The sequence below is a fragment of the Sander lucioperca genome, chromosome 19 (genome assembly GCF_008315115.2).
Source record: "Sander lucioperca isolate FBNREF2018 chromosome 19, SLUC_FBN_1.2, whole genome shotgun sequence".
In the NCBI taxonomy this organism is placed as follows: domain Eukaryota; kingdom Metazoa; phylum Chordata; class Actinopteri; order Perciformes; family Percidae; genus Sander; species Sander lucioperca.
This window is the reverse complement of record NC_050191.1, coordinates 25,042,444-25,067,632: the sequence shown is the minus strand read 5'-3', so window position 1 is coordinate 25,067,632 and position 25,189 is coordinate 25,042,444. Positions and strand designations below refer to the sequence as shown.

Sequence of the window (25,189 nt, the reverse complement as noted above, 5' to 3'; positions counted from 1 at the left end):
ATCTGTCACTGCAACTTCACATATGTGCTCTCTCGCATCACAAAGTGGCCAATCTGTGCACCTCGACTTTCACAACACTCTTGACGATACATTTGGTGCAAAACTAGTTTGTACCTGTGGACTTAGGCTGTGGAGCTCTGAGCTAACAGAACGGGAAAAGCAGGGTTTCTATCGCCAGATGAGGGACAACTCTGTCTGGCTTATTTATGTAGCATGGAAACTTGGTGGAATAGCATGCTAGCGTTAGCTAACTAGCAGCCAGCCCGCTTCTAAATAAATACCTTTTAATTGTCTAAACAGTCAAACTAAAACACTGGCGGTGAGCTCCACGGCCTGCAGCCGCAGACGGACCGTCATCAGTGGGTAACAGGTGCCAAGTTTCGCATCCCTGCCGAGAATTGCATCCACTAGGGAAAATAATGATTTTATAAGGCAAAGTACTGTTTAAAAACTAGGCAATAGTAAATCTCTTTGTCATGTTCATCAATAATGATTAGAATTTTAGAAGGTTTAGAGACATCAATGTTTTATCAGACTCTGTAGTAGCATTTCCTTGCTACCTAGATGCAATTTTCGGCAGCAATGAATTCTGCAGAAATGATTGTTTCTGCCCAAGTGGGTGCAATTCTTAGCAGGGATGCACAACATCAGCAAAGCAAGCTCTGGTCATGGCCGGGGGATGGGCCGCTGCTACCGGATGTGGGGCTCTCCGTGTCCCGCTGGAGCTCCGACTGCAGGTCGAGGTCGGCAGCGAAGCTTTCTGGCAAAAGCAGTGTTGCTACGCTGGTCGATCCCCACTGATGACGGTCCGTCTGCGGCTGCAGGCCCTGGAGCTCACCGCCAGTGTTTTAGTTTGACTGTTAAAAAGTGTTTAGACAATTAAAAGGTATTTATTTAGAAGCGGGCTGGCTGCTAGTTAGCTAACGCTAGCATGCTATTCCACCAAATTTCCATGCTACATAAATAAGCCGGACAGAGTTGTCCCTCATCTGGCGATAGAAACCCTGCTTTTCCCGTTCTGTTAGCTCAGAGCTCCACAGCCTACGTCCACAGGTACAAATTAGTTTTGCACCAAATGTATCGTCAAGAGTGTTGTGAAAGTCGAGGTGCGCAGATTGGCCACTTTGTGATGCAAGAGAGCACATATGTGAAGTTGCAGTGACAGATTTGAGAGGTTGTAATCACTGAGTTGTGGTTGTGATGGAAAATGAACCAGAATAAAAAAAAAAGTATACGGGTAAATGTTGCATTATAAGTTTGCAGCTGTCATTGTGTTCATGTAAATATCAATCTACACATTTGTGAATATTTTTTCTGTAACTTCACATTCAGAATACAGGTGTGTGAACATTTTCTACAAGTGCAAATTTTTATTGTTACAAGTGCAAATTAAATTTTTACAAGTGCAAATTTTAACATACAAGTTCAGATTTTTTGTTCTGCAAGTTCTCACATCGTATTCTACAAGCTCTCTCGTTTTGCACCATATTTACCTTCATAGATGTATTCCTGGTCTTTTACCATTCCAAAAAAACTTGTTACAAAGTGCATCAAATCAGTTTCCAAATCAGTGCTAATTTTTTCTAGGAGCTGTTCAAAATTACATTGCACTATTTTGTCTAATTGCTTAGGGCATAATATTCCCAGATACTTAATTCTCCTAGGGGGCCACTGGAATGATCTGGCTTGAAATAATGTTTTTGGACAATACGTCGTCAAGGGGAGAGCCTCAGACTTCGTCCAATTCACTCTATAACCTGAGAAGCTAGAGAAAGATTTTATAATTTCGAGCAATAGGAATAGTAATATTCGAATAAAGGAATATATTTGCCTGGGTCCGTAATGAACATTAAAATATCATCAGCATATAGCATAAGTTGTAAGTTTGTAAGACTTGTTGGACCTTTTGTGATTCTACTTGTTCTGGTTCTGCATCTTTTGGTCCTGCAGGGTGGGGAGTAAACATCCAATGGTGCGTTTTCAGTGTTATCTTTTAGTGCTTAAAAACAAGACTGTACCAGCCAAAATCAGTCAGATTGCAGTCAGACTCAACAGAGCTGAACAACTCGGGAAGGCAGCCTGGAAACTGGACAGCAGCAAAGCAGGAGATCTCGGGCAGATGGTCTGGACACAGAAGAGTTGAAGAGCAGGACAAATCAGGCGTGTGCGCATGGCCTGAGCACAGGGGGTCGAGAGGATAGGAGAGTTTAGGTTATCAGCCACAGGGCTGGAGATCAAGTACAATAAGAAGAGGCAGCTTGGCCTAGGGAAGAGACTAGAAAAGACTCAGGAGAGCCAGGTTTGTGAACAGAGCTTTTATACAAATTCCACTTAAAGAATGACACTTCTTGGGCAAACTCTGGCACCGGCTCACAAATGGAAGTGAGGTGTTCAGGAAGCACTCTGCAGGTGGATATATGGCCATTGGGGAAGGTGTGAGGGTATCTGGTGGCATGTCTGGAAAGTTCCTTAGAACTGCAAGGGCCTGGAAGAAGTGAGAAGTGGCAGGAACAGAGGGGCTGATGGAACAGAATAGAAACTACTGAGGCAGCCGTCGAGACACTGAGATGGCCCGGCAAGTTCAAACTAGACAGGCCATTATCAACCATTCGTACATATAGCTACAAAAGTAAAGCACGGTAATACAATACCTTTTGTCATCTATACTTAACTGTAACGGCTGCTGTCAAGACCATCAACCCAACTCAGCTCAACTGTTATATGACCGGTTGACGTTTAGCAGTCGGTGGCCACCATATTTAGGGTAGATACCATACAAATTGCATTCATGAGAATGCTTTGCATCAGATTACACACCTGGTTCCTCTTAAAATTGGAAGGGAGAGTGTAATCTGCTGTTAACCCCACTTCTTCAGTTTCGTGCTTTGTTACCCAAAACTGCGATCTGGGATCTCCAGGGTGCTGGAATTTTCCCTTTCATTGGGGAAATTTGGATTGTTTGTGTCTTTGTTTATTACTGTATGGCGAAAGAATACAAGCAGCAGAGAAGGCAGAGAGGTGCCTCTGGTTTCCAAATGGGGTCTAAAAGATAACACATGGGGCAATTACTAGGACAACATGGCATCATGACTTTGCGTAAACATACACGCCACTTTCCTAAAGCCAAATGGCGTGTTATCTGTATGCATTTTGAGCTATCCACATGTATGTCTACGCTGTATACAGCGGATGTAAACATACACACCACGTGGCGACGTAGTAGTTGATAAACACCACATGCGGGATGCAATCCCAGCTCTCCTGGGTGAAAGTCCTGTGTTTTACACATCCGCCACCCCAACCAAACTCCCTATGTGGACCTCCGTCCTTTCATACTACTTGCTATGGCGATAATTCACATGTAATGTAGGTCAATGGAGGCCAAACGGAGTTGATAAACACGCTAAAAACGATTATGCGTCTTGACAACACGCAAAAATGGCATACGAATTGGCGTGTCATACATACGCCACTTAGTGAGATCAGTCTGTACTAGGAAGAGTTTGAAGACTTATTAAGGGTTCGGTAAGCTTGAAACAAACTGAATTATCTGACTTCTCACCCAACTGTCTAAAGATAAATGCGCTTATACCTGCTCTAGGCTGTTGCATGTGTTCAGCTGGGTCGACATCTGGAAGGTGGGGGGGTAACAGAAGAATGACAGAAAGGCAGATCACCGGAGGATTGAGAAGTAAATTATTATTGAAAGGTTTGTAGAAGAACAGAGAAAAAATGGAGAATGTAGAAAATGATGTTGTGATGTGTAAAGCAAGGAAGGAAGGAAGGACATCAGTGTCCAACAGAGACTGAGAAGGAGAAACCGAGGGGTGGAGACAACAGTAAAAAGAGATAAATCAGTTGTATGACAGAGTTTGAAACAGAGAGCTGAGACCTCTCTCATCCTCACACAGATGACGGAGACACAGGACGGAGCAGAGCTCTGCTTTCCACAACTCTTCAACACCTCCTGCAGGAAGCTGACACGTCCTTGGTTTGAAGTGATGCTCATTCACATTTTGCTTTCCTCCATCTCTCTGCTCACTGTAGCTCTCAACCTGCTTGTCATCATCTCAGTCTCCCACTTCAGGTAAAGATAGTCTCAATAATTTAAGTTTTAGATATATGAACACTTTGTGTCAATTTCAGGGTCCTGGTATTCTGCATGCTGGCATGCTTTTCCTACTGTCATGGCTTAGTGGGTTACTTGAGGGAGCCATTTATGATGTTATTAGTACTGTAACACCTGTTCTTCTCCTACTATGATAATCAAAATGCCTGCTCAAAATAAGGCCTGTTGACATGGCAAATCAGAAAAAAGAAATTCATGAAGTGTTTTTAAAATGATTGTTTGAATTGTTTAAAATATATATATATATATATATATATATATATATATATATATATCTTAAAACATTTAAGATTGATATTTGTCATTTAGATATGCGGAGTTATGCTTTTCTCTTTCCCTCCAGGCAGCTTCACACACCCACCAACATCCTCCTCCTCTCTCTGGCTGTCTCAGACTTTCTAGTGGGCCTCGTGCTGATGCCGGGAGCAATCCTCCAAAAAACGTCCTGCTGGTTTCTTGGTGACCTTGTGTGTTCTCTGTATAATTATTTAGACCTAATCATTATGTCTTCCTCAGTAGGTGACATGGTGCTCATATCAGTTGACCGTTATGTGGCTATTTGTGACCCTCTGCATTACACCACTAGAATCACCATGAATAGAGTTAAATTCTGTGTTTTTCTGTTTTGGCTCTGTTGTGTTTCCTACAGCATTTTCTTTACAAAAGTTGACCTGACTCAACCAGACAGGTATATTCGTTGTTACGGAGAATGTGTGTTGGTCGTTGGCTATATTGCAGGGATTGTGGACCTTGTTTTAATCCTTATTGTTCCAGTTACTGTCATCATAGCTCTGTATCTGAAAATATTTGTCGTGGCTGTGTCTCAGGCTCGTGCCATGCGCTCTCAAATTACAGCTGTCACACTCCAGCTTTCAGTGAATCCAAAGGCAAAGAAATCAGAGCTGAAAGCAGCCAGGACTCTTGGTGTTCTTGTAGTTGTGTTTCTAATATGTTTCAGCCCATATTACTGCATTTCTCTTGCAGCTGACAACTTGCTCACTGCTTCATATGCATCCTTTGTGGTCCCAATGTTTTATTTTTTAAACTCTTGTCTAAATCCTGTGATATATGCCTTGTTTTACCCCTGGTTTAGAAAAGCAGTTAAACTCATTGTTACTCTTCAGATACTGCAGCCTGGCTCCTGTGAGGCCAACATGCTGTAGAGAGGCTGTGGAGGGACTGAGATCAGATTCGGAATGAATGTGCTCCTGCTGTTCAGTAAGTAAATTATTAAGTACAGGAAGTGAAGATAGGATTTCCAGTCTTGTTGAACAACAATTGAAAGGCCTGTGCTTCAGCTTTTGCTTTTTGTGCATTTTTCCTCTCTGATGCTGCTGCATTTTAGGAGTCACAAGCACCATACACTGTGTCTAGGTAATCACCCAGTTTAATGCAAGCTTTAAATTCACACATGTATGACACTTATGCAGAGTATTTTTTTCCCTCAGAGAAACATTTTTCTTTGTGATAGGAAACATTCTAACCCAAGAGAACAAAAGAGCTACTAAAGCTGTGTATTTATGTCACTGTTTGGACAAAGCATCATCATGTGATTTGCGTCCATTTTGTTGAAATCAGATATCACAGGCCTGCTGGGCTCTTGTTTCACAAAGAAAAAAGATGCCCCTGAACAGCCACACTTTCATGTATTTGTATGTTTCCACTATAGAAAAATATCAACTGTTTAAAATTAAACTGTCCACACAAAAACATCATGTTCTCTTTCAGCTAAGGGACAAAAGTTGTTTTAATCATTTGAGTTTAGTGCCATTCTTATTTGATCCCCTGTATAACTTTTCTCTATGACACAAATATTGTAAGCAGTATGAAGTCCTTTTGGCAAGAAGTTCAACAACAGGTAATTTGAAAAGAGAGAATTATCTATCGTTCATCAGATAATTGCAGTTTCATTTCCAGAGAAACATGTAAGCATAGGACAGAGTTTCACATACTATGTAAAGTGTGATGTGTTGAAATAAGAAATCAATTTTATTAGAAAAAAGATCAGATGTAATGTCATTCATTCATTCAATGTTTACATAGGATCACTTTTTTGTGAGTTGGCATGAAATATGATAATAAACAAGACATATTCATAATGTAACTCCTTGTTTTTTATAGATTTTTCATAATAACTGATATGATTTGGACTGGTCAACCAAAACGACAAGAGACAATAATGACATGGTGCAAACCCCAGGACAAAAACAAAACTACAGCAACAGTAGAAGCATACAAAAAGGTGGGTGGGGGTTGAGAGCATTTGTTCAGCATGTCTCTATGAACAGGGGTCACCAGGGCTTGCAAGCCTGCAGGTCATTGATCATTTTAACAGACAGAACCACATACTCTTAATGGCCCCTGGCGGTGTTAAAGGCTATTTTCAATAGTCCCTAATTCTCACTAAATGATAGGCGTTTCTGAGGTCTAAAGCTGCATTAAGACGATTGTGTGTGTGAAAAAACACAGCCCTCCCGATCATTTCAATGCAGAAGATCTTGTTGATGCAGAAGAGCTTCTTTAAAAAGACAAAAACAGCAGCGTTATCTGAAAAATAATTTGATCCTGGTCCAAGTTTTGCTGGCACGTAATGTGACGTCATCCAGAACGGTGTATCGTCTGGGGTTAGAGTCAGGAATGAAGGGATTAATTAAGGTCAGAGGGAGAAATTAAGGTTAGGCTGAACAACAACGTCGTCAACAACAACATAATAACTTATTAGTGTGTGCGTGAGTATGTACAGTACCAGTCAAAGGTTCGGACACACTTTACCATTACTTGCACAATCCGAGTCAATACAAAAACTCGTCAAGGGTAACTATGTCAGTTTACTTTCAACTGAAGCAAATAAGGCACTTTTGAAATTCCTGCTGATGAAGTTCGAGGAAGAGGCTTGTTGAGACTGATTATTTCTCAATTATTAATATGAAGCACTTTGAGAATTGTCCAGTTCTTCTCTTTGGTTCTCTGTAGGGTTAGGATTAGGGTTAGGAGTGCTGGGGCATTGGGGAAGGATCCGGTAGGAGTTGCTGTGGAATGAGGGGGAAAATGAGTGTTGGAAATGGAGTAGGTTAGGTAAAGGAACCTCCAGCTGCTGCTGTTGAGGTGTTAATAGAGTAAAGCAGTTTTAAAGAGAAACTGCTTTGTATGGCAATCACAGTCCTACACCAGGGGCTGCATCTGAGTTGATGTGTTACTCCAGCTGACAGTGAGGTCATGTGACATGATCTGTGAAGTTTCAGATACAGGAGTAGGAAGGCTTATTAGACACTTAAACACTTCCCAGCAGCTAACTCACTGTAAAATGATCACAGTGTCAATCAAATGGCACAAGAATTGCCAGGTAAAAAGTATAAACAATCAGATTCACTTTACAGTGTAGTTCATCAGGATGGTCAGTTTGAATGGATCAAACTGACACTCCAAAATCCACTATGAAAACTCTTGCACACATCAAGCTAAAAGAGGTGAATAAAACAGCAAACACTAATAAGATAGTTAAAGGAGAACTCCTGGCAATTTTTATGTTAATCTTGATCGCTATAAGTATAAGAGTACTGTCAATAGCAAAAAAAACCGAGCCGAATCGGTGCTAGCAATATGGAGCTGCTACAGCTAATGCCGAGAGCTCCCACTTAGCTAAAACAGCAGTTTTGGGGGCATATCATAAAAAGTGCCTTTGTGCCTCTTTAACAGACACAAAATGCAATTAAAATGTCTGTGCAACATGAACAGGACCCTTACATGACAACAAGATGCGTTTTCAACTCAGACATTGTTTAAATTCACTTACCCTGTTAGCTGCTAGCTGCCGTCTGGAATGAGTGAGTGTGTTCAGCCAGGCTTCAGTAATAATCATCACGCAGCAGTTCTGTGTGGATTTGTAGCATATATATCCATTTTGTGTGCGGTCCATCTGGCGTTGGTGAATAGTAGTCTCTGCAGTGGCGAACTGTGTGTTAGTTGCTTTAGCCCAAGGGGGTAAGCTTCTCCTCTGACCGCGAACCTCCTATGGCACCATTTTAATGCTACAAAGCAATCACCCCCCGTTAGCATCCCATTGACTGCCATTCATTTTGACGTCACTTTGACAGAGAATAACTTTACATCTGAAGAGTTTAAAGACTCTATTTGTCCATTGTTTATTTCTAAAGAAACACGACAATGTATAAAAGGCTCCATTACCTTGTACCTCACGTTTTGGCTCCGTAGCAGACGTTTTTGTAAAAATAGGCTAACGATTGTGTCATAACCACGTGACTTACTGTCGCATAGTAGAGGAATTACCGTATAGTAAAGGAGAAGCGCGCAGGCAGTTTTGTCTCACATTAGCTGTTTAAGTGTAATTACTAATGTTAACTATCATTTTAGTTAGCAAAAATTAGCCTGTGCCTATGTTATCTCCTTACATATACCTACGCTCTCCGTCTCTGCAAGATTGGGAATGATTGAGATTTCTCTTGGCACAGCTACCAGAAGACTTAAAACTTTCAGACACGTTGCTCACGGTACATTTACGTCGTCTCTCTCAGTTGGAGGCTGCGCAGTAACGCTCAGCGCTCACCGGAAAAGTGCTTCTAACGGCCTTCACTGGTCTCCGTCCAGAGCAACGTGATCTGTTGGTCCATTCTTATATACAGTCTATGCTTTAGCCAGGCTAGCAGGCCAGACCGGCATACTTCTACTTCCTCCCCGCCTTCCCCGCCTGCCGTGGCCGACAACAATCCACGGGCGCCCGCTGGTTTGGTGGATGTCCTCCAGAGGACAGTTCATGCTTTCACGGCGAAATTTTTGCGGCGAAAAAAGTTTATTTCCCCCTCAAAAATAGGTAATTGATCATATCAGTGACTATGTAACTACATGGAAACGGGCCAAATGATGCCTGTTTCTTGTACAGTAACAGCGTTACAGGAGGCTGGCTGTAGTCTTGCTCTGAAGTCCCGCGGGAATTCAGTTGTAGCAGGAAAAGGTTAACAGCAGTGTGCAGATCAGAGCATAGTGTGTGAAGAGTGAAGAGCGGAGGTGTTCACAAGGGAAGAAGTAACTATGGAGCTAGAGCTAGCCTTCAGTAACGCTATTACTGTACAAAAAACAGGCATCATTTGGCCCATTTCCATGTAGTTACATAGTCACTGATATGATCATAACCACTACAGTGTCAGGGTTTTGGTATGTTTGTTCTGTCTTATTGTGGTAGTCTTGTTTTTCTGTTATGTTCTGTTTCCTGTTTTATTTTGTAGTCCGTCTTGTCTCCCTTGTCTTGTCTAGCTTACTTCCTGTCTTTGTTTGTTTCCCACCTTTTTTGATTGTTCTGCCCCACACTGATTTGTTCCACCTGTTGTATCACCTGTCCCTTGTTAGTGTTCATTACCTGGTGTATTTAGTCCCTGTTCTGTCTTTGTCTCTTGTCGGATCATTGTTCTGTTGTTGTGTGCTGTGTTCCCTGTTGTGAATTGCCTTGCCTTGTGGATTGTACTCCAAGTAAGTGTTTTCCTGTCTGCAATAAATCTCTTAACTGCATTTGGGTCCAAGATTCGTCTACATCCGATGCAGCACTTGACATACAGTGCTCAATTACCTATTTTTGAGGGTGAAATAAACTTTTTTCGTCGCAAAAATTTCGCCGCGAAAGCATGAACTGTCCTCTGGAGGACATCCACCAGACCAGCAGGTGCCCGTGGATTGTTGTCGGTCGCGGCAGGTGGGGAAGGCAGGGAAGAAGTAGAAGGATGCCGGTCTGGCCTGCTAGCCTGGCTGAGGCAACTAACACACAGTTCGCCACTGCAGAGACTACTCTTCACCAACGCCAGATGGATTGCACACAAAATGGATATGGATATATATGCTACAAATACACATTATTACTGAAACCTGGCTGAATACACTCACTCATCCCAGACGGCAGCTAGCAGCTAACAGGGCAAGTGAATTTAAACAATGTCTGAGTTGAAAACGCATCTTGTTGTCATGTAAGGGCCCTGTTCATGTTGCACATACATTTTAATTGCATTTTGTGTCTGTTAAAGAGGCACAAAGGCACTCTTTATGATATGCCCCCAAAACTGCTGTTTTAGCTAAGTGGGAGCTCTCGGCATTAGCTGCAGCAGCTCCATATTGCTAGCACCGATTCGGTTCGTGTTTTTTGCCATCGACAGTACTCACATACTTACAGCGATCAAGATTAACGTAAAAATTGCCCAGAGTTCTCCTTTAAGTATAATAGGTCAAACTATGCTAAGCCAAATGAAACTATTGACTTGTGTACTTGTTTTTAAGCAGGAAGAGGTACAATTATGAATACATGGTCTATAATCATAACTATACGAACTGTTAATTATTTAAATCTTCAAAATTAAAATATCTTTGGTTTTGTGTCTCCAATCCCGACATAAACATAATGCCAGAGTACACAGTGGCATGTTAACCTAGGACACAAACTAATGAGCTGATGTTTCCACAATATTAGTCAGTGCTAAAAGCTAACGGGGGATTAGGGTTAGAATCTAACTGTGGGTTTAGGGCAGAGATGGCAAAAGTACTCACTTCCCGTACTCTAGTAGAAGTACAGATACTTGTGTTAAATACTCTGGTAAAAGTATAAGTACTGATTTAACTTATTTACTCAAGTAAAAGTAATAAAGTACAGGCTTGGAAATTTACTTAAAGTATAAAAGTAAAAGTAGCCTTGCGAATGACAATCATTTTTTATGCAAAGCTACCTGGACCACACAAATGTTACCAGAGTGCAAACTGAGAAACTTCAGTGGACATGGGGAAAAAAGGCTCTTTATATGCCATTGCCTGCATTTTAAATGGATGTATGCCAATATGCCTAAAAAAAAATTACATATATGATTGTTGTGACAGAGACTGGGACTCCAGGTTAATAAGATTCTGACTGAGTAGCTATTTATGAATTCAGTTGTGATTCTGTGAAAATTCACAGATCCAGTTTCTCTTTTTTAATCTTCCCCTTAACATTTAAAGGAATCTACGGGTGTGTGCTCAAATATGGCTTCTGGAAAGAAAATAAAGGATAAAATATGAATTACAAAACAGACATTAATTAAGAAATTCCCCATACTTTAAGAGTTGCGCAGCACATTGGCCAGGAGTCATTCTTGATGCCTACTATCTCAAACATCTCTCTCAGATAAGGCCAAGGATGTCTTGCTGCTTGTCTGCCGAATTCTTCATTTTCAATCATGTCGCCATCCATACTACTATGTGCTAATGTTACCACCATCAAGCTGCAATGATTTGCCGCAAATGAATGCAGGATGCCGTCGAATCTGTTGAGTCGTCTTGTAGTGGTGTGTCAAGTACAACGGTCAGTATATTCCCATCCATTTAGATTGAATGTGGTATTGATGACGCAAAAATAACGATAACTCCAGTGAAATTATTTGAAACTTGTTAGTAAAGACTAAATTTGGACTGTATTTAAAGCTGATTCTGGTTTCCAACTTCGCCCCAGGTGTGTCTGTTAAAACACGGACGGAGACAACTTCTCTCTTTTGATGCTTTATTAAGATCAAGCAACGCAACCTAGCTAACAGGTGAAGAACACAAACAACAAAATCACTAGCTAACTTACTTTAAATTTGCAAGAACTATAGACCAATACAACAACAGGCTTAAATTAACTAACAACATAAGTTATACGACTTACAGTTCTCTGCTAGTCTCTTTTTCTTTTTGCTCCATGTGTCGCGCGCGTCTGTGCTATTCTCCGACATGACGACCTCTTGTACAAAACTAAAGTAACGAGCCAATTTTGTAAAATGTAAGGAGTAGAAAGTACCGATATTCATGTTAAAATGTAAGTAAAAGTAAAAAGTCGCCACAAAAAAATATAGTAAAGTAAAAATATCTGAAAAATCTACTTGAGTACAGTAACGAAGTATTTGTACTTCGTTACTTCCCATCTCTGGTTTAGGATTAGGGTTAGAATCTAACTGGAGATTCAAAAGTATGACTATGTCTAAGTTTCCAACCGAGCCAACCCAACGTTAAAGTAGTTTAAAAAATTCTTAAAAATACATACTGTACATAAAGAATTCCCAATGACTTTGGTGGGGTTACCAGGCTTGTAATACCCTGAAGGAGATATGCAAAATATAGGTCTGATAGAGGCAAAAGGGCAGGAAAAACATAAAATAAAAATGGGCTTATTTCCAAAACTAAGCTTTCGTATGTTATTGGGATGTGGGTAATTAGACTATCAGGCCAAAGATCCTTTCTTGGGAGTTTGTGGAGACCAAACAGAGCTAAAAGAGAGTGAATATTGCACCTTAATCACAAGTTGACAAACACAGCTCTAAATAAATCCAAGTCTTAAAACCAAAAGTTTGCACGTCAGTTTAAAAGGTGATATATCAGTGTTGTGAAAATGACGTTTGTAAAAGACCTTGCTGTTAACTTTTATTTTGAACCCTGGTCTCCTGGGCAAAAGTCCTGCGTTTGTTTGACACATCCACCCCCCCAATCGCCTCCTTAGGCAAAAAATCTGGCACTCTTAAACTACTTCTTACTTCCTGCTTTGCAAGCAGGGACATGATTATTGTAGTTATAAAATGATCAACTGTATTCATTTTGCTTCTTGTTTTACAGTGTGAAGGGCTTGCTTTCACAAACGCTGCTTTGTGGAAAAGAAGTGTTGCGAAATGTGCAAGGATCCTATCACAGAAAAAACGTCCACATGGATCCGTGAAGTGACATCTGAATGGCTGCAGCTATGATTCATGTGCATTACTTTTATCACTGTTTCACACAAAGCACTGATGCATTTCTGTACTCATCCCCTTTTTAAAATCAGGGAATACAAACTAAGGTGTTTGTAAATTTGCAAATAATTCATGTTTCCTGTGGAAATTAAAGAGTGAATTCTTTCTTCAAGCTACGACAGACTTATGTGCAAAACCCTTTCAAATTGTCTTATGTCTTTTCCTTGTTTTTTGTATGCTGTTTGTTTGGTGTTTCTTAGTCACACTGATGGACTGCAGCCATACTCCCTAACTTTGATACCTCAACAATTCGCTAAGACTTTGAAACCAAAGCAGGCTTTTGTCTCTCGGTTTCAAAGACTTGTTTCCTGCACTTCTGGTGACTTTAAAAGAATAAAAATAATAAATTAATAAGTACACTGCAACAATTTAAATTATAGAATAATTTGCCCCTCTGGCTTGAGGATTTTTCTCTCTTAGTACTCTCCATATTTCTCTGTCTGAGGAGGACTAGGCTCACATTCGAGTCACGTGCATGCCACAAAAAAAACATTTTGTGTAGCTGTATTGTCTGGATGGAAAAAGTAGACGTTTAGAGTTGTGACCCTGGGAAGAAACTGGGAGAGGGCAACCAGGTGCCAAATGGAGGTGAATTTTGCCATGTTAAACTCTCAATCTGCCTGGTAGCCAATGAGAATTGACTGAATCAGTTGTTTTTTGCCACTTACTGTTTTCACATTTCAACTAAGTCTGTCATTTCCTTGAATTGAGCTAAAAAATGTTTGTGGCACATCACTGGGGTGAAGGGGCCAGCTAAAACAATCAACAGACAAAAATATGAGGATTATTCAAAGAGAAGTAAAAGAAGAGGTTTTCAATACCAAACGGGACAGTTGGCGACAATGGCGAGGTTCGTGGCTGATTTACGACAGCAGTTAATCGTAATAACATGACAACACTTAAATGTGTATTCTTAACAAGTTCAAGAACGATGCTGGTGCTTCCTTTGAGGCAAAACATTAGAGGCAAAGTTCATGTGGATGCTACAGTATGGTGTCTTAATTAGCAAAGCTAAAACTGAAGTGCCAAACTCATCTCCCAATAGATCACTGTTTGATGGGCTAGATGACCATTTACTTTGTTGTGTATAGTGGCATTGTCAGGCACACAAACAGTTCTCAACAGGTCCCATGAGATTTAATTTCCCTCTCTGAACAATGTTTTGCAGCACATTAATGGCTCCTAAAGGCGGTGTGCTAAACCACTCTGGATAGGAAGTTTGTTCACACCTGCATGGGTTAGTCAGATGATGACATCTCGACCAATGAGGTGTCACTGCAAGCAGAGGTGTGGAGACAAACAAGCATCAGCATGAACCCATCAACATATGATGCAATCATTACTGAACAGGACTGTTTTTTCAGTTGCTATAGTGTCTGACAATGCAATAATTTAATTAATTGTAATTTTTTAGACTTTTTAAAATAAAAGGGATTCAATTACCATGTGTAATGTGAGAGGGGTTGCTGCCAGTCACAAATCCACAAGGAATTATTTTCTTCTCAGCTCTACAGAGTGTTTTTAACTCATTGGTATTTTGGTTTTAAGGCCCAAACCTTTACTGTTTTTTTTCACTCACAGCTCTAATGATAAGAATAATTCCATACATTTATATAGCGCTTTATTATAGACACTCTAAGTGCTTCGGGGGGGACCACGCTCTTCCACCACCAATATGCCTTACCATGCCAGACGTTTTCATCTCATCAGAGTCCATTTTAGGACTCTAAACCCCACTGTACCAAAGAGTTTGGTGTAAAAAGACAGTTAGAGACCAGCTGGTGAATAAAGTGGAGGATTTAGCAGGTAAAGAGGGTGGTAGTGCTGCGGTAGTACACCAAAATGTGCGGAAGGGGCCAATTGAGCAAAGCATTAAATAAGGACACAAAGTATAAGAGCGCCAAATTCCGTGTAAGAAAGCAGGTTGGTGTATGGGTCAAACAAACACAGGACTTTCAGCCAGGAGATCGGGGATTGTGTCCTGTTAGAAAATAAAAGTAGTAGGGCATATTTTCTTAACAATAGGACGGTAAAGGGATATTTCACCACTGGAAAGCTGAATATATCTTTAAATTGGGTCACTTATGTAGTATAAATGTGAAAAAAATTTAAATTGGCGCCTTCTAGGCTGAGGAAAAGCCAGGAAATGTGTTTTTGGCTCATGTGGATGAAAGACACCAAATCCCAGAATGCACTTGCTTCGCTGCTCTGAGTCCACTCCCAAGCCACGCCTACCATTTACAGACAGACAGACAGTGAGACGGTCAACACAATTCAACTGTTTTGTCATTTCAACCATATACACGAAACAACGTTTCACCGTGGCTCAAGTGGTTACACAATTCAAATATAAGGAATATAAGAAAGGACACAGGGCACGACAGCACTTATGGTCACATTTCTTTCTCCTTGTGTGAGATCTGTGGCTTCTGCAAAAGGCTGAATGACATTTAGGGACACTTTTCGTTATTTAATTAAGGGGCCACCGGAGGAGTTTTATGGCCTCTAACCTAAAAAGACTTGACCCTCCCCTCGTCAGTAATAATTTTCCTATGACAAAGAGGAATGACCCTCCCCTTACGTGCAAGTTTGCACTTAGCAAAGAAGTACAGATACCATTTGATTTTTACAGCCACGATGTACAGGAGTTAACCTCTGCCTTCTCATCTTACACATCACACTCCTCTGTTATGGTGTGGTGGCCATTTCATTTCAGTAGATTTACTCACCAACATTGTTGTGGAAACACAATAAGCATGGAAACTAAATGCACACTTCATGCATTACTGCATTACTTCAAATACTAAGTTACTCCTCTAGTAAACTAGTATTCATATGAAATAAAACAAAACATTGAGACCATTCAGCAAAGGACACTTTGTGTACAGTCTAAAGCTGACACCACCAATATCAGTAACCCAATAATTATCTGGGTTTTTCAACCTTAGCCGTACTAGTCCATGCAGCTTACCCAGACATCCAACGCCAGCAGCCCAGGTGTACATCAACCCACAAGGGGACATCCAACGCAAACTGCCGACCAAGAGGCCAGTGGCGACAACGTGCAGCATGAAGACAGAAACAGAACAATTCCACACACAGGCTTAAGTAATGCCCCACCTCTCTCAATCAAGCGGGATGAATCCCAGGTGTTCTGATGCGCGCTCCCGTTTACAGGTAAGGGGGAGGGGAAAAACCTCATCCTGCCCACTATGTATGTGTGGTGAATATGTGGTGGGTGAAAGACAGCCACCTGTCATCTCACTGGAGCCCAGCCTGAGTTGGCAACCCTATATCAGCCCAGATTGGGAAAAATATAGCTAATCAATCAGATGAGGCTACAGTCGAAATTTTGATATGCCCGACGGCACAACACCAGAGTTACATTAAGCTACTAGCTACATTAAGGCTTTAGGACTCTCAATGCTATACAGTATATATTAATTATGCTTCAGTCTAATACATGAAGCTAAAAATGTCCTGTCTGGATTGCTGACAGTTTACTTACTGACAGTTGTTACTACTACTCTAACTTATGGGATAGGGACGTGTTTCAGAGGGAAGGAGGGAAAGAGAGAGAGCGGCTTATTTTACATTGCCGTTGTCAACGTTTTTGCTAGCGTATAAATCAGGATAATACTTAGACAAGAACATGTTTCACGTTGCCATTTTACGTATTTTAGTCCAATTTCCTGTTAGCTAAAAAGTATAATCGTCTCTATCCGACTTAACATTACTTCTGACTAGCCATTATGGTAGCGTTAGCTAAAAAGATTAGGCTGACTTCATAACTTACCCTTCCTTGTGGAATTTGAAGTGTCTGATAAAATTCGACATGGTGGTGGTTGTGTCGGAAATTTTTGCACTGCAGATCTTGCAAACTGCCGTTCATTTCCTATTTGCCTGGTCATATGTGTAATCCTTATAGCCAAACTTTATTATTTTCGGTGCAGAGGGATCCATGACGTTAAGTTACTAGCCGTAGCGGCCAGTCTCGTTTAGTGCAGGTGTCGCGTCACTTGGTAATCAACGTGTTCCTGGGGGTGCAATAGCACCCAATCAGATCACCTAATCAGATTTTCTCATCTGTATATGGATTTTATAAAATCGTAAAGTTAACTCCCCCTCAATATCAGAAATAAACTAAAAGTCAAGTAATTTCAAGTAATTTGACTCAAGTCTAAGTCAAGTCATGAATATCAAGTCAAAGTCAAGTCGAGTCTTTTATGAATGTTTATCAAGCAAGTCTCAAGTCCTAAAATTTGCGACTCGAGTCTAAATTGAGTCAAGTCATGTGACTTGAGTCCCCTATGTCTGGCTAGCGGGCAACCTGCTTGACTCCAGAGAGGTGCTAGAGGGCCCATGGAAGCACTGGAGGTCTGGGAGCAAAGGCCGGAAGATTCAGAGGAGACTGGAACAGGCTAAAGAGAGCCAGGTTCTGGAGCAGAGCTTTCACCTGAAGAATGCCACTTATTGGACAAACTCTGGCACCCGCTCACAGATGGCAGTGGGGAGCTTCAGGAAGCAGTGGATGGGAGACCGATGGAAAAGTGTGAGGTACTCTAGTGGCAAGTCTGGAAAGTTTCTTTGAAGTGCATGGGCCTGGGGGTACTGGCATGAAAAGAGGGCCTGACTAAGACAGAAAAAAAAAAAACTACTGAGGTAGCTGTCGAGACACTGAGATGGCCCAGCAAGATCAAACCAGACCGGCTGTTCTCATAAACCATACCTACATATAGCTATGAAAAGTAAACTACTGTAATTCGTATGTACTCCAGGTATTTATTACCGTTAGGGCCAGTGCCTCTGTTGTTATCCGCCTCCACAATGTCAAAAGTCAGTTTCATTCGAGCGAGCAGAAATCAACTTTGAGAGGAGAGTTAACCTGCGAGAGTGTGTCTTCCCTCCAGCACACGCAAAGCAGACAGTCACAGGCACATGGTGTTGTGCACGTTTTGTTTCATGCTCACAGCTGCCTGTACAGCTCTCGATTGTTGAAAGTATATAATTTGCTCATGAGCATGTTTTATCGCGCTTGGGAGATATGACATAAACTTACGCCATAAAAGACAACACATGGGGCTATTACTATGAAGCTATTGAAGACTTAAGGGTTCGGTAAGCTTGAAACAAACTGAATCACTGACCTGCCGCCCAATTGTCTAAGAATTAAAGTGCTTATACCTGCTCCAGGTATAAGCACTTGTTGTATAAGCATTGTTTTCAGCTGGGTCGAGATCTGAAAGTCTGGAATCTTCGGGTTGCCAAAAGATTGACAGAAAGGCAGAACACCGGAGGATTGAGAAGAAAAAATATTATTGAAAGGCTTGTGGACTAACAGAGAAAGTGTAGAAGATGACGTTGTGATGTGTAGAGCAAGAAAAGGACATCAGTGTCCAACAGAGACTGAGAGGGAGAAAAGGAGGGGTGGAGACAAAGGTAGAAAGAGATAAATCAGTTGTATGACAGAGTTTGAAGCAGAGAGCTGAGACCTCTCTCATCCTCACACAGATGACGGAGACACAGGACGGAGCAGAGCTCTGCTTTCCACAACTCTTCAACACCTCCTGCAGGAAGCTGACACCTCCTTGGTTTGAAGTGATGCTCATTCACATTTTGCTCTACTCCAGCTCTCTGCTCACTGTAGCTCTCAACCTGCTCGTCATCATCTCAGTCTCCCACTTCAGGCAAAGATTATTGTCTCAAAAATTGAAGTTTTAGATATGTGAACCCTTTGTGTCAGTTTCAGGGTCCTGGTATTGTGCATGCTGGCTTGATGTTTCACCGTCATGGCATAGTGGGATGCTTGAGGGAGCTATTGATGATGTTATTATAATGTAACACCTTTTCTTTTCATACTGTGATAATCAAACTGACTGCTCAGAATAAGGCCTGTTTCTATAACAGATCAGAAAAAAACTCAAGAGTTTTTGGAATGATTGTTTTGATTGTTTCAGGAAGAACTAACATATCATGTTTGTTTGTCATTTAGATATGAGGACTTGTTTGTTTAATGGTGCTTTTCTCTTTCCCTCCAGGCAGCTCCACACACCCACCAACATCCTCCTCCTCTCTCTGGCTGTCTCAGACTTTCTAGTGGGCCTCGTGGTGATGCCAGGAGAAATCCTCCGAAAAACATCCTGCTGGTTTCTTGGTGACTTTGTGTGTTTTCTTTATAAGTATCTTTCAAGCATAATTACTGCATCCTCAATAGGTGACATAGTGCTCATATCATTTGACCGTTACGTTGCTATTTGTGACCCTCTGCATTACACCACCAGAATCACTGTCAACAGAGTTAAACTCTGTGTTTGTCTATGTTGGCTCTGTTCTGTTTCCTACAGCTTTCCCTTTGTAAATGATGCCCTGACTCAACCGGGGAGGTATAATTCCTGCTACGGAGAATGTGTGTTTGTCGTTGACTATGTCTTAGGAGCTGTAGACCTTGTTTTGTCCTTTCTTGTTCCAGTTATTCTCATAATAGCTCTGTATCTGAGAATATTTGCCGTGGCTGTGTCTCAGGCTCGTGCCATGCGCTCTCACATTACAGCTGTCACACTCCAGCTTTCAGTGACTCCAAAGGCAAAGAAATCAGAGCTGAAAGCAGCCAGGACTCTTGGTGTTCTTGTAGTTGTGTTCCTACTATGTTTCTGCCCATATTACTCTGTCTCTCTTGCAGGTGACAGCTTGGTCAATGCTTCATCTGCATCCTATGTTCTCTTTGTGTTCTATTCTAACTCTTGTCTAAACCCTCTGATCTATGCCTTGTTTTACCCCTGGTTTAGAAAAGCAGTTAAACTCATTGTTACTCTTCAGATACTGCAGCCTGGCTCCTGTGAGGCCAACATGCTGTAGAGAGGCTGTGTAGGGACTGAGATCAGACTCGGTCTAAGAATTAAAGGAATTAATATGTTCCTGCTGTTCAGTGAGTGAATTATCAAATACAGAAAGTAAAGATATGCTTTCCTGTCTTAACATCCAAATTGTCTATGATCAACAATTGAAAGATCTGTGCATCATGCATGAGTCATAAGCACCACATACTGTGTCTAGGTAATCACCCAGTTTAATGCAAGCTTTAAATTCACACATGTATGACACTTATGAAGAGTCTTTTTTTCCTAGGGAAGCCTTTTTTTCTTTGTGATAGGAAACATTTCAACCCAACACAACAAAAAAACTACTAAAGTTTTGTATTTATGTCTCTATGTTTGGTTAAAGCATCATCTCTGTGATTTATGTCCATTTTGTTGCAAACATAAATTACAGGCCTGCTGGGCTCCTATTTCACTGAGAAAAGATGCACCTGAACAGACACACTTTCCCATCAAGTATAGAAAAACATCAGCTGTGAACTTTAATTGTGTTTCACATAAAACTGTCACTACAAAAAGATTGTGGCCCCTTCACAAAGTTGTTTTATTCATTTCAGTTTTGTGTCATTAATATGTGATCCCTGTATAACATATCTTTAGAATTATTTAAAGCATTATGAAGTCCTGTTGCGAGAAGTAAAAAAATTGATTATTTGAAAAGACAGGATTATCTAGAGTTCATTACATCATTGCAGTCACATTTCCAGACAACATGTAATCATAGGACAGGGAAAGTTAAAGTTTCACAAATTATGTAAAGTGTAATGGGTTGCAATTTTAAATCAGTTTCATTAGAAAATTATCTGAATTATTGTCATTTATTTAATTTTACATAGCATAGTGATTTGTTGTAAAGTGACATATGATAATAAAGCCATATTCACAATGTAATGTGTCTTTTTATCGATTTTTCACACTGATGTGAAATGACAAGAGACAATAATGACATGTTGAAAACTCCAGAACAAAAGCCTTCATACTCCTGGGCATCTGAGTGTGATTGCTGCATTCAAACCTGCCCAAACGGACCGCACCAAGGGGGAAAATCAACCCTAGTGGGATTCAACCAAACTAAATGAGGCAGGTGTTAAAGCCTGAGTCTGTTTTTTGGTGGTCCACTTTTTGGTCCACTTGGATGACAGATGCCTACAAAAACACCATTAGTATAGCAGCCTGTGCCATGCAACAATTATTGTTCAGTGTAGAGCTACATTATCTGCACACTTAAACTGCCACAGTTATTCATGAAATGCTCTGCTGACTTGCCAGAAGATGGAGCTGTTGACTTGTATTTTGCAGGATAGAAATGAAGTAAAGCAGTTGAGATGACAAGGTGATAGTGCTTAAGTCAAGTCAACCTTTGTCAAGTCCAAGACCAGCACTAGTCAAGACCGAGTCCAAATGAGAGACAGAAAAATAGAATCCTTAGATCCACTTAGATACTTGTTCATAATGTATGTGATGCAAGAGACACTATATCTTTTATTTTAAGATAATCATTTGGCATTATTTTTTTTTAATGATCCAAAAGCAAGTATAGTGTAACAACACTGTAGGATCAAATTAGAGAGAAGACACACCAGCCCGATAATCGGGCGTCGGGCCGTCTGGCGAGGTCCGTGACTGTCTGTTCCGTGTGTCCCGTGCCGTCGGCCGTCCAAGGAGCCGTCGGCATTCATTTGGGCCGACCCGACATGTTCAGTCGGGGACAGGGCAGTCGGGACTCACCCGGAAATGGGGAGCGGATGAGCCGCTCAAAATCTGACGAAAATCTTTTAAACTGACCTTTGTCAATCTGAAATGAAGACAGATTCAGCAACTGCACAGCCTATTTCTCGCTTAAAATGGTTTCAGAAACACGTTTCGTTGAACTATTTTAGTACAATATGAGATCGTATTCCGCCATGACAGTCTGGCTGTGAATTTCCGGAGAAAAAAGAACCACGTGACACGTTCGTACAATCAGCTGCCGGTTCTCATTTTCTGGGAAATAATCAGACTGTTAATGGAAACAATACAGAGCAGCGCCGCCTGCTGGTATGGAGACGTATTACCTTTCGCGCACGCGCAGAGCGTACGCTCAAGTCGGCGTCGCCTCAGTGTGTTCTGAGGCATTTTTTGGACCTCGGGACCCGACTGATCAGTCCGACTGGCTTTTCTGCCGACGGTCGGCCCGTCTGGTTGGTGTGTCGACAGGTGTCACAGGTGTCACTAAAACACAGTTATCCCTAAAATATACAAATGTTTCCACTTTTGAAACTTATCACTTGTCTTGAAGAATCCATAGTACAAAGTGCCCAGTGACATTGTGTCTGTGGCCAAAATCAAAAAAGCTTCACTGCTTGGCCACTAATAATACAGCCAAAAACAATAGGGTCCACGCAGCTTCGCTGCTCGGCCCCTAATTATCATCAAGGGATTTATTGAAAATTTCCTCGGGTATGTAAGCGATGTCAAATGTGGCACAACGCACTCATCCCAGAGCGGAGAAATATAGTACACCCAAAAGAAAGTGAAAGAGACACTCCAATGGGGTTATTTACTGAAAAAACAGCTGCCATGGAAACAATGTTTTTTTGCACTTCATCAAAGGACCAAAAATGTAGTCTATTTAGCAAAATTGTGATAAGATGTAAAAGTGGGTACACGTAACACAAGGATGAGAGCACAATAGTAGCATCAGACATAATGATGGCATAATCTTTAATAAGTGTGAATGGATCAAACTGACACTCCAAAATCCACTATGAAAACTAAAGATCAAGATGAAAGAGCAACATCAATATTGAACAGGCTGTTTTGTAGTTCACTTGCACACATCAAGCTAAAAGAGGTGAAGAAAACAGTAAACACTTATAAGATAGTTAAGTAAAATAGGTCAAATTTTGTTAAGCCAAATGAAGCTATGGACTTGTGTGCAGAAAGGGTTTTTGAGCAGCAAGAGGTAAAATTATTAGGGCTGTCAATTGATTAAAAAATGTAATCTACTTAATTACAAATTTACTATTTACAAATTTATTAATTAATCGAAATAAATCGCATACATAATTAACAGTGCCTGGACCAATACTTTTTAAGAAAGTAAAAAAACACAAGAAAAAACAAGAAGGGTACTAAACAACAGTCGGCGACATTAAAGAAGGCTTGTTTATTGCTAAGGCCATATGGTCAAAATGAAATGATTTAATAATAATGTATAACAAAAACAATAACTTATTTCACTAATAAATTGCTGTTTAACGACAAAAACAACCACCAGATGGGAAAAGGACATTTAACAATAACTTTGAATGCACCACGACGATGTAGTTTACCAGTTTCATTGAATGCACCGTCTGTGTTGTTTTTCTGACAACGGCAGTTGCAGATTGTTACATGTGTTGGAATCCTCTACAGTAAAACACAGTCAAACTTTACACCGTTTAGCGTTAGCTGTCAGCACTTTAACCATTTTTAATCCAGCTACTAGCTAGCGGTAGGCTAACGTTAGCTGCTGTTGAGTATAGTGTTAACTAGCGTCACATGCAGCGGTGTTTGTGTTGTCTGTATCGTCTGTTTCAGAGCATCAGAGAGAAGCGCAGACATATCAGTGGCACAAGATTTTGGTAGCCAACCCTATTCAGGAAGATTTTTAAATGTTCCAATCAATGATCCAGGCAGCACATTCTCGTCTTCCTCTTTCATTTTACAGTCAAATGATGGCTAGAACGGCTCTGGGTCAAACGTCAATATGGAATGGATTAATCTGCGTTATTTTTTTTTCTCAGATTAATTAATTGAAATTACTGCGTTATTTTGACAGCCCTAAAAATTATAAATACATGGTCTATTAACCATACGAACTGTTAATTATTTAAATTTTCTAAATTAAAATGTTTTTTTACAGATTTTGTGTCTCCAATCCCCACATAAGCATAATGCCAGAGTACACAGTGGCATTTTAACCTAGGACACAAACTAATGAGCTGATCATTTCAGACAGGTGTGTTGATGCTCTGAAACATCTAAAACATGCAGGGAAGGTGTCCAAAGCACAATGGCTGATTATTTATAAGATGTGACATTGTGACCATTTGAACTCGCAATCTTCAGGTACAAAGGCAAACGCTGATCTCATTGAGGTATTGTCCAGGTGATGACTCCTCTAACTATATGGGCTATATTTTATTGAGTCAGCCTGGGTTGACTATAATAACATGACTTTCCTTAACTGGGCTGATTGTTAATCAGAATCAGGTGTGTTAATGCAGACACACATTTGAAACATGCAGGGCAGTTGTCCACAGCACAACGCCTTATTAGATACACGTATGATCATCTTGCAACACCATGGGCTCGAACTCAGAATCATTGTGGTCATAGGCAGGTTCTGATCTCAGGGAGCTATTATCTGGGTGACGTCTCAAGTGGCATCGCAACACCTAGTAGACAAGGAGCAGGCTTGTGTGAAAATGCAGAATTTAAAGCTGCTGTAAATTTTTTTAATTTTAGAAAAATCTGAGAATTTGTATACTTGGTTAAGACAACATAGAGATGCCTGTATATTTATTTTCAAAAAGATAATAAATGCTAAACTGATGTTTAAAGATGCTCTATTTTTCATTGACTGCAATGCGTAGATGAGGACACAATTAAAAAAAAAAATTAAATTCTCTTTTTTAGATAAAAATCTGAAATTTTGCACACCAAATCTACAATGATCTTCGAATGTTGTGATTTTTTTGCATGAACATCAAAGATTTAGTTTGGAAGAAATTGCAGTACTGTATGGAGTAAAACGTTTTAATGCACTATGGGCTAAAGGTAAAATTGTGGAGAACAGTCTGGAGATGGAGTTGCCCAAATTTGGTGTCAATTGAAACAAACGTGGGAGGATATAGGTTTAAGAAGAGAGTGATGGACTTCAAAAATTGCTACATGTTAACAGCAGAGCATAGTTTCTGCTCTGTTGGGGTTACAGTTTGGCATAAGTTGCGATGTTGTAGCATGTATGGCTGATTTGTTATGCATTTTTAAAGTTTAGAAATTTTGATGGCTGGTGTAGCGCCACCATCAGGACACTTAGCACACAAATCACACTGATTAAGTTTAGCATAGGACTGGACTTATGTGCAAAGTTCGGTGAGTTTTCGTGCAGGGGAACATGGATTTCTTAGGAAGAAGAAATAATACACGAAAATACAGTAAGGTCCACACAGCTTCGCTGCTCGACCCCTAACAATAATACAGGCTCATATGAAGCAGCCAGGAGTATAGGTGACCAATATCAGTGTCCGTTCTAGATGGATTTTGAGTTAAACTAATACCTGTTTTCTGAACAAGCACGCTTCAATGGTTTTGTTTTGAAGGAGAAAGTTACATGTTAAAACATGAAGTGCTGGACTCGTTCAAGACCAACT

The 25,189-nt window shown here is 40.6% G+C and overlaps 2 protein-coding genes across 2 annotated transcripts; both read left to right on the top strand.

The window, feature by feature from the left end:
* Window positions 1-3,911: 3,911 nt before the first annotated feature.
* LOC116040343 (trace amine-associated receptor 13c-like) lies at window positions 3,912-5,318 on the top strand. The gene is made up of 2 exons (XM_031285653.1): window positions 3,912-4,087; window positions 4,473-5,318. The coding sequence occupies exons 1-2, from the start codon at window positions 3,912-3,914 to the stop codon at window positions 5,290-5,292; spliced, it is 996 nt and encodes a 331-aa protein (XP_031141513.1). The 3' UTR covers window positions 5,293-5,318.
* Window positions 5,319-5,325: 7 nt separating this feature from the next.
* LOC116040304 (trace amine-associated receptor 13c-like) lies at window positions 5,326-19,914 on the top strand. The gene is made up of 4 exons (XM_035995201.1): window positions 5,326-5,347; window positions 17,238-17,467; window positions 18,427-18,602; window positions 18,954-19,914. The coding sequence occupies exons 1-4, from the start codon at window positions 5,326-5,328 to the stop codon at window positions 19,768-19,770; spliced, it is 1,245 nt and encodes a 414-aa protein (XP_035851094.1). The 3' UTR covers window positions 19,771-19,914.
* The last annotated feature ends 5,275 nt before the right edge of the window (window positions 19,915-25,189 follow it).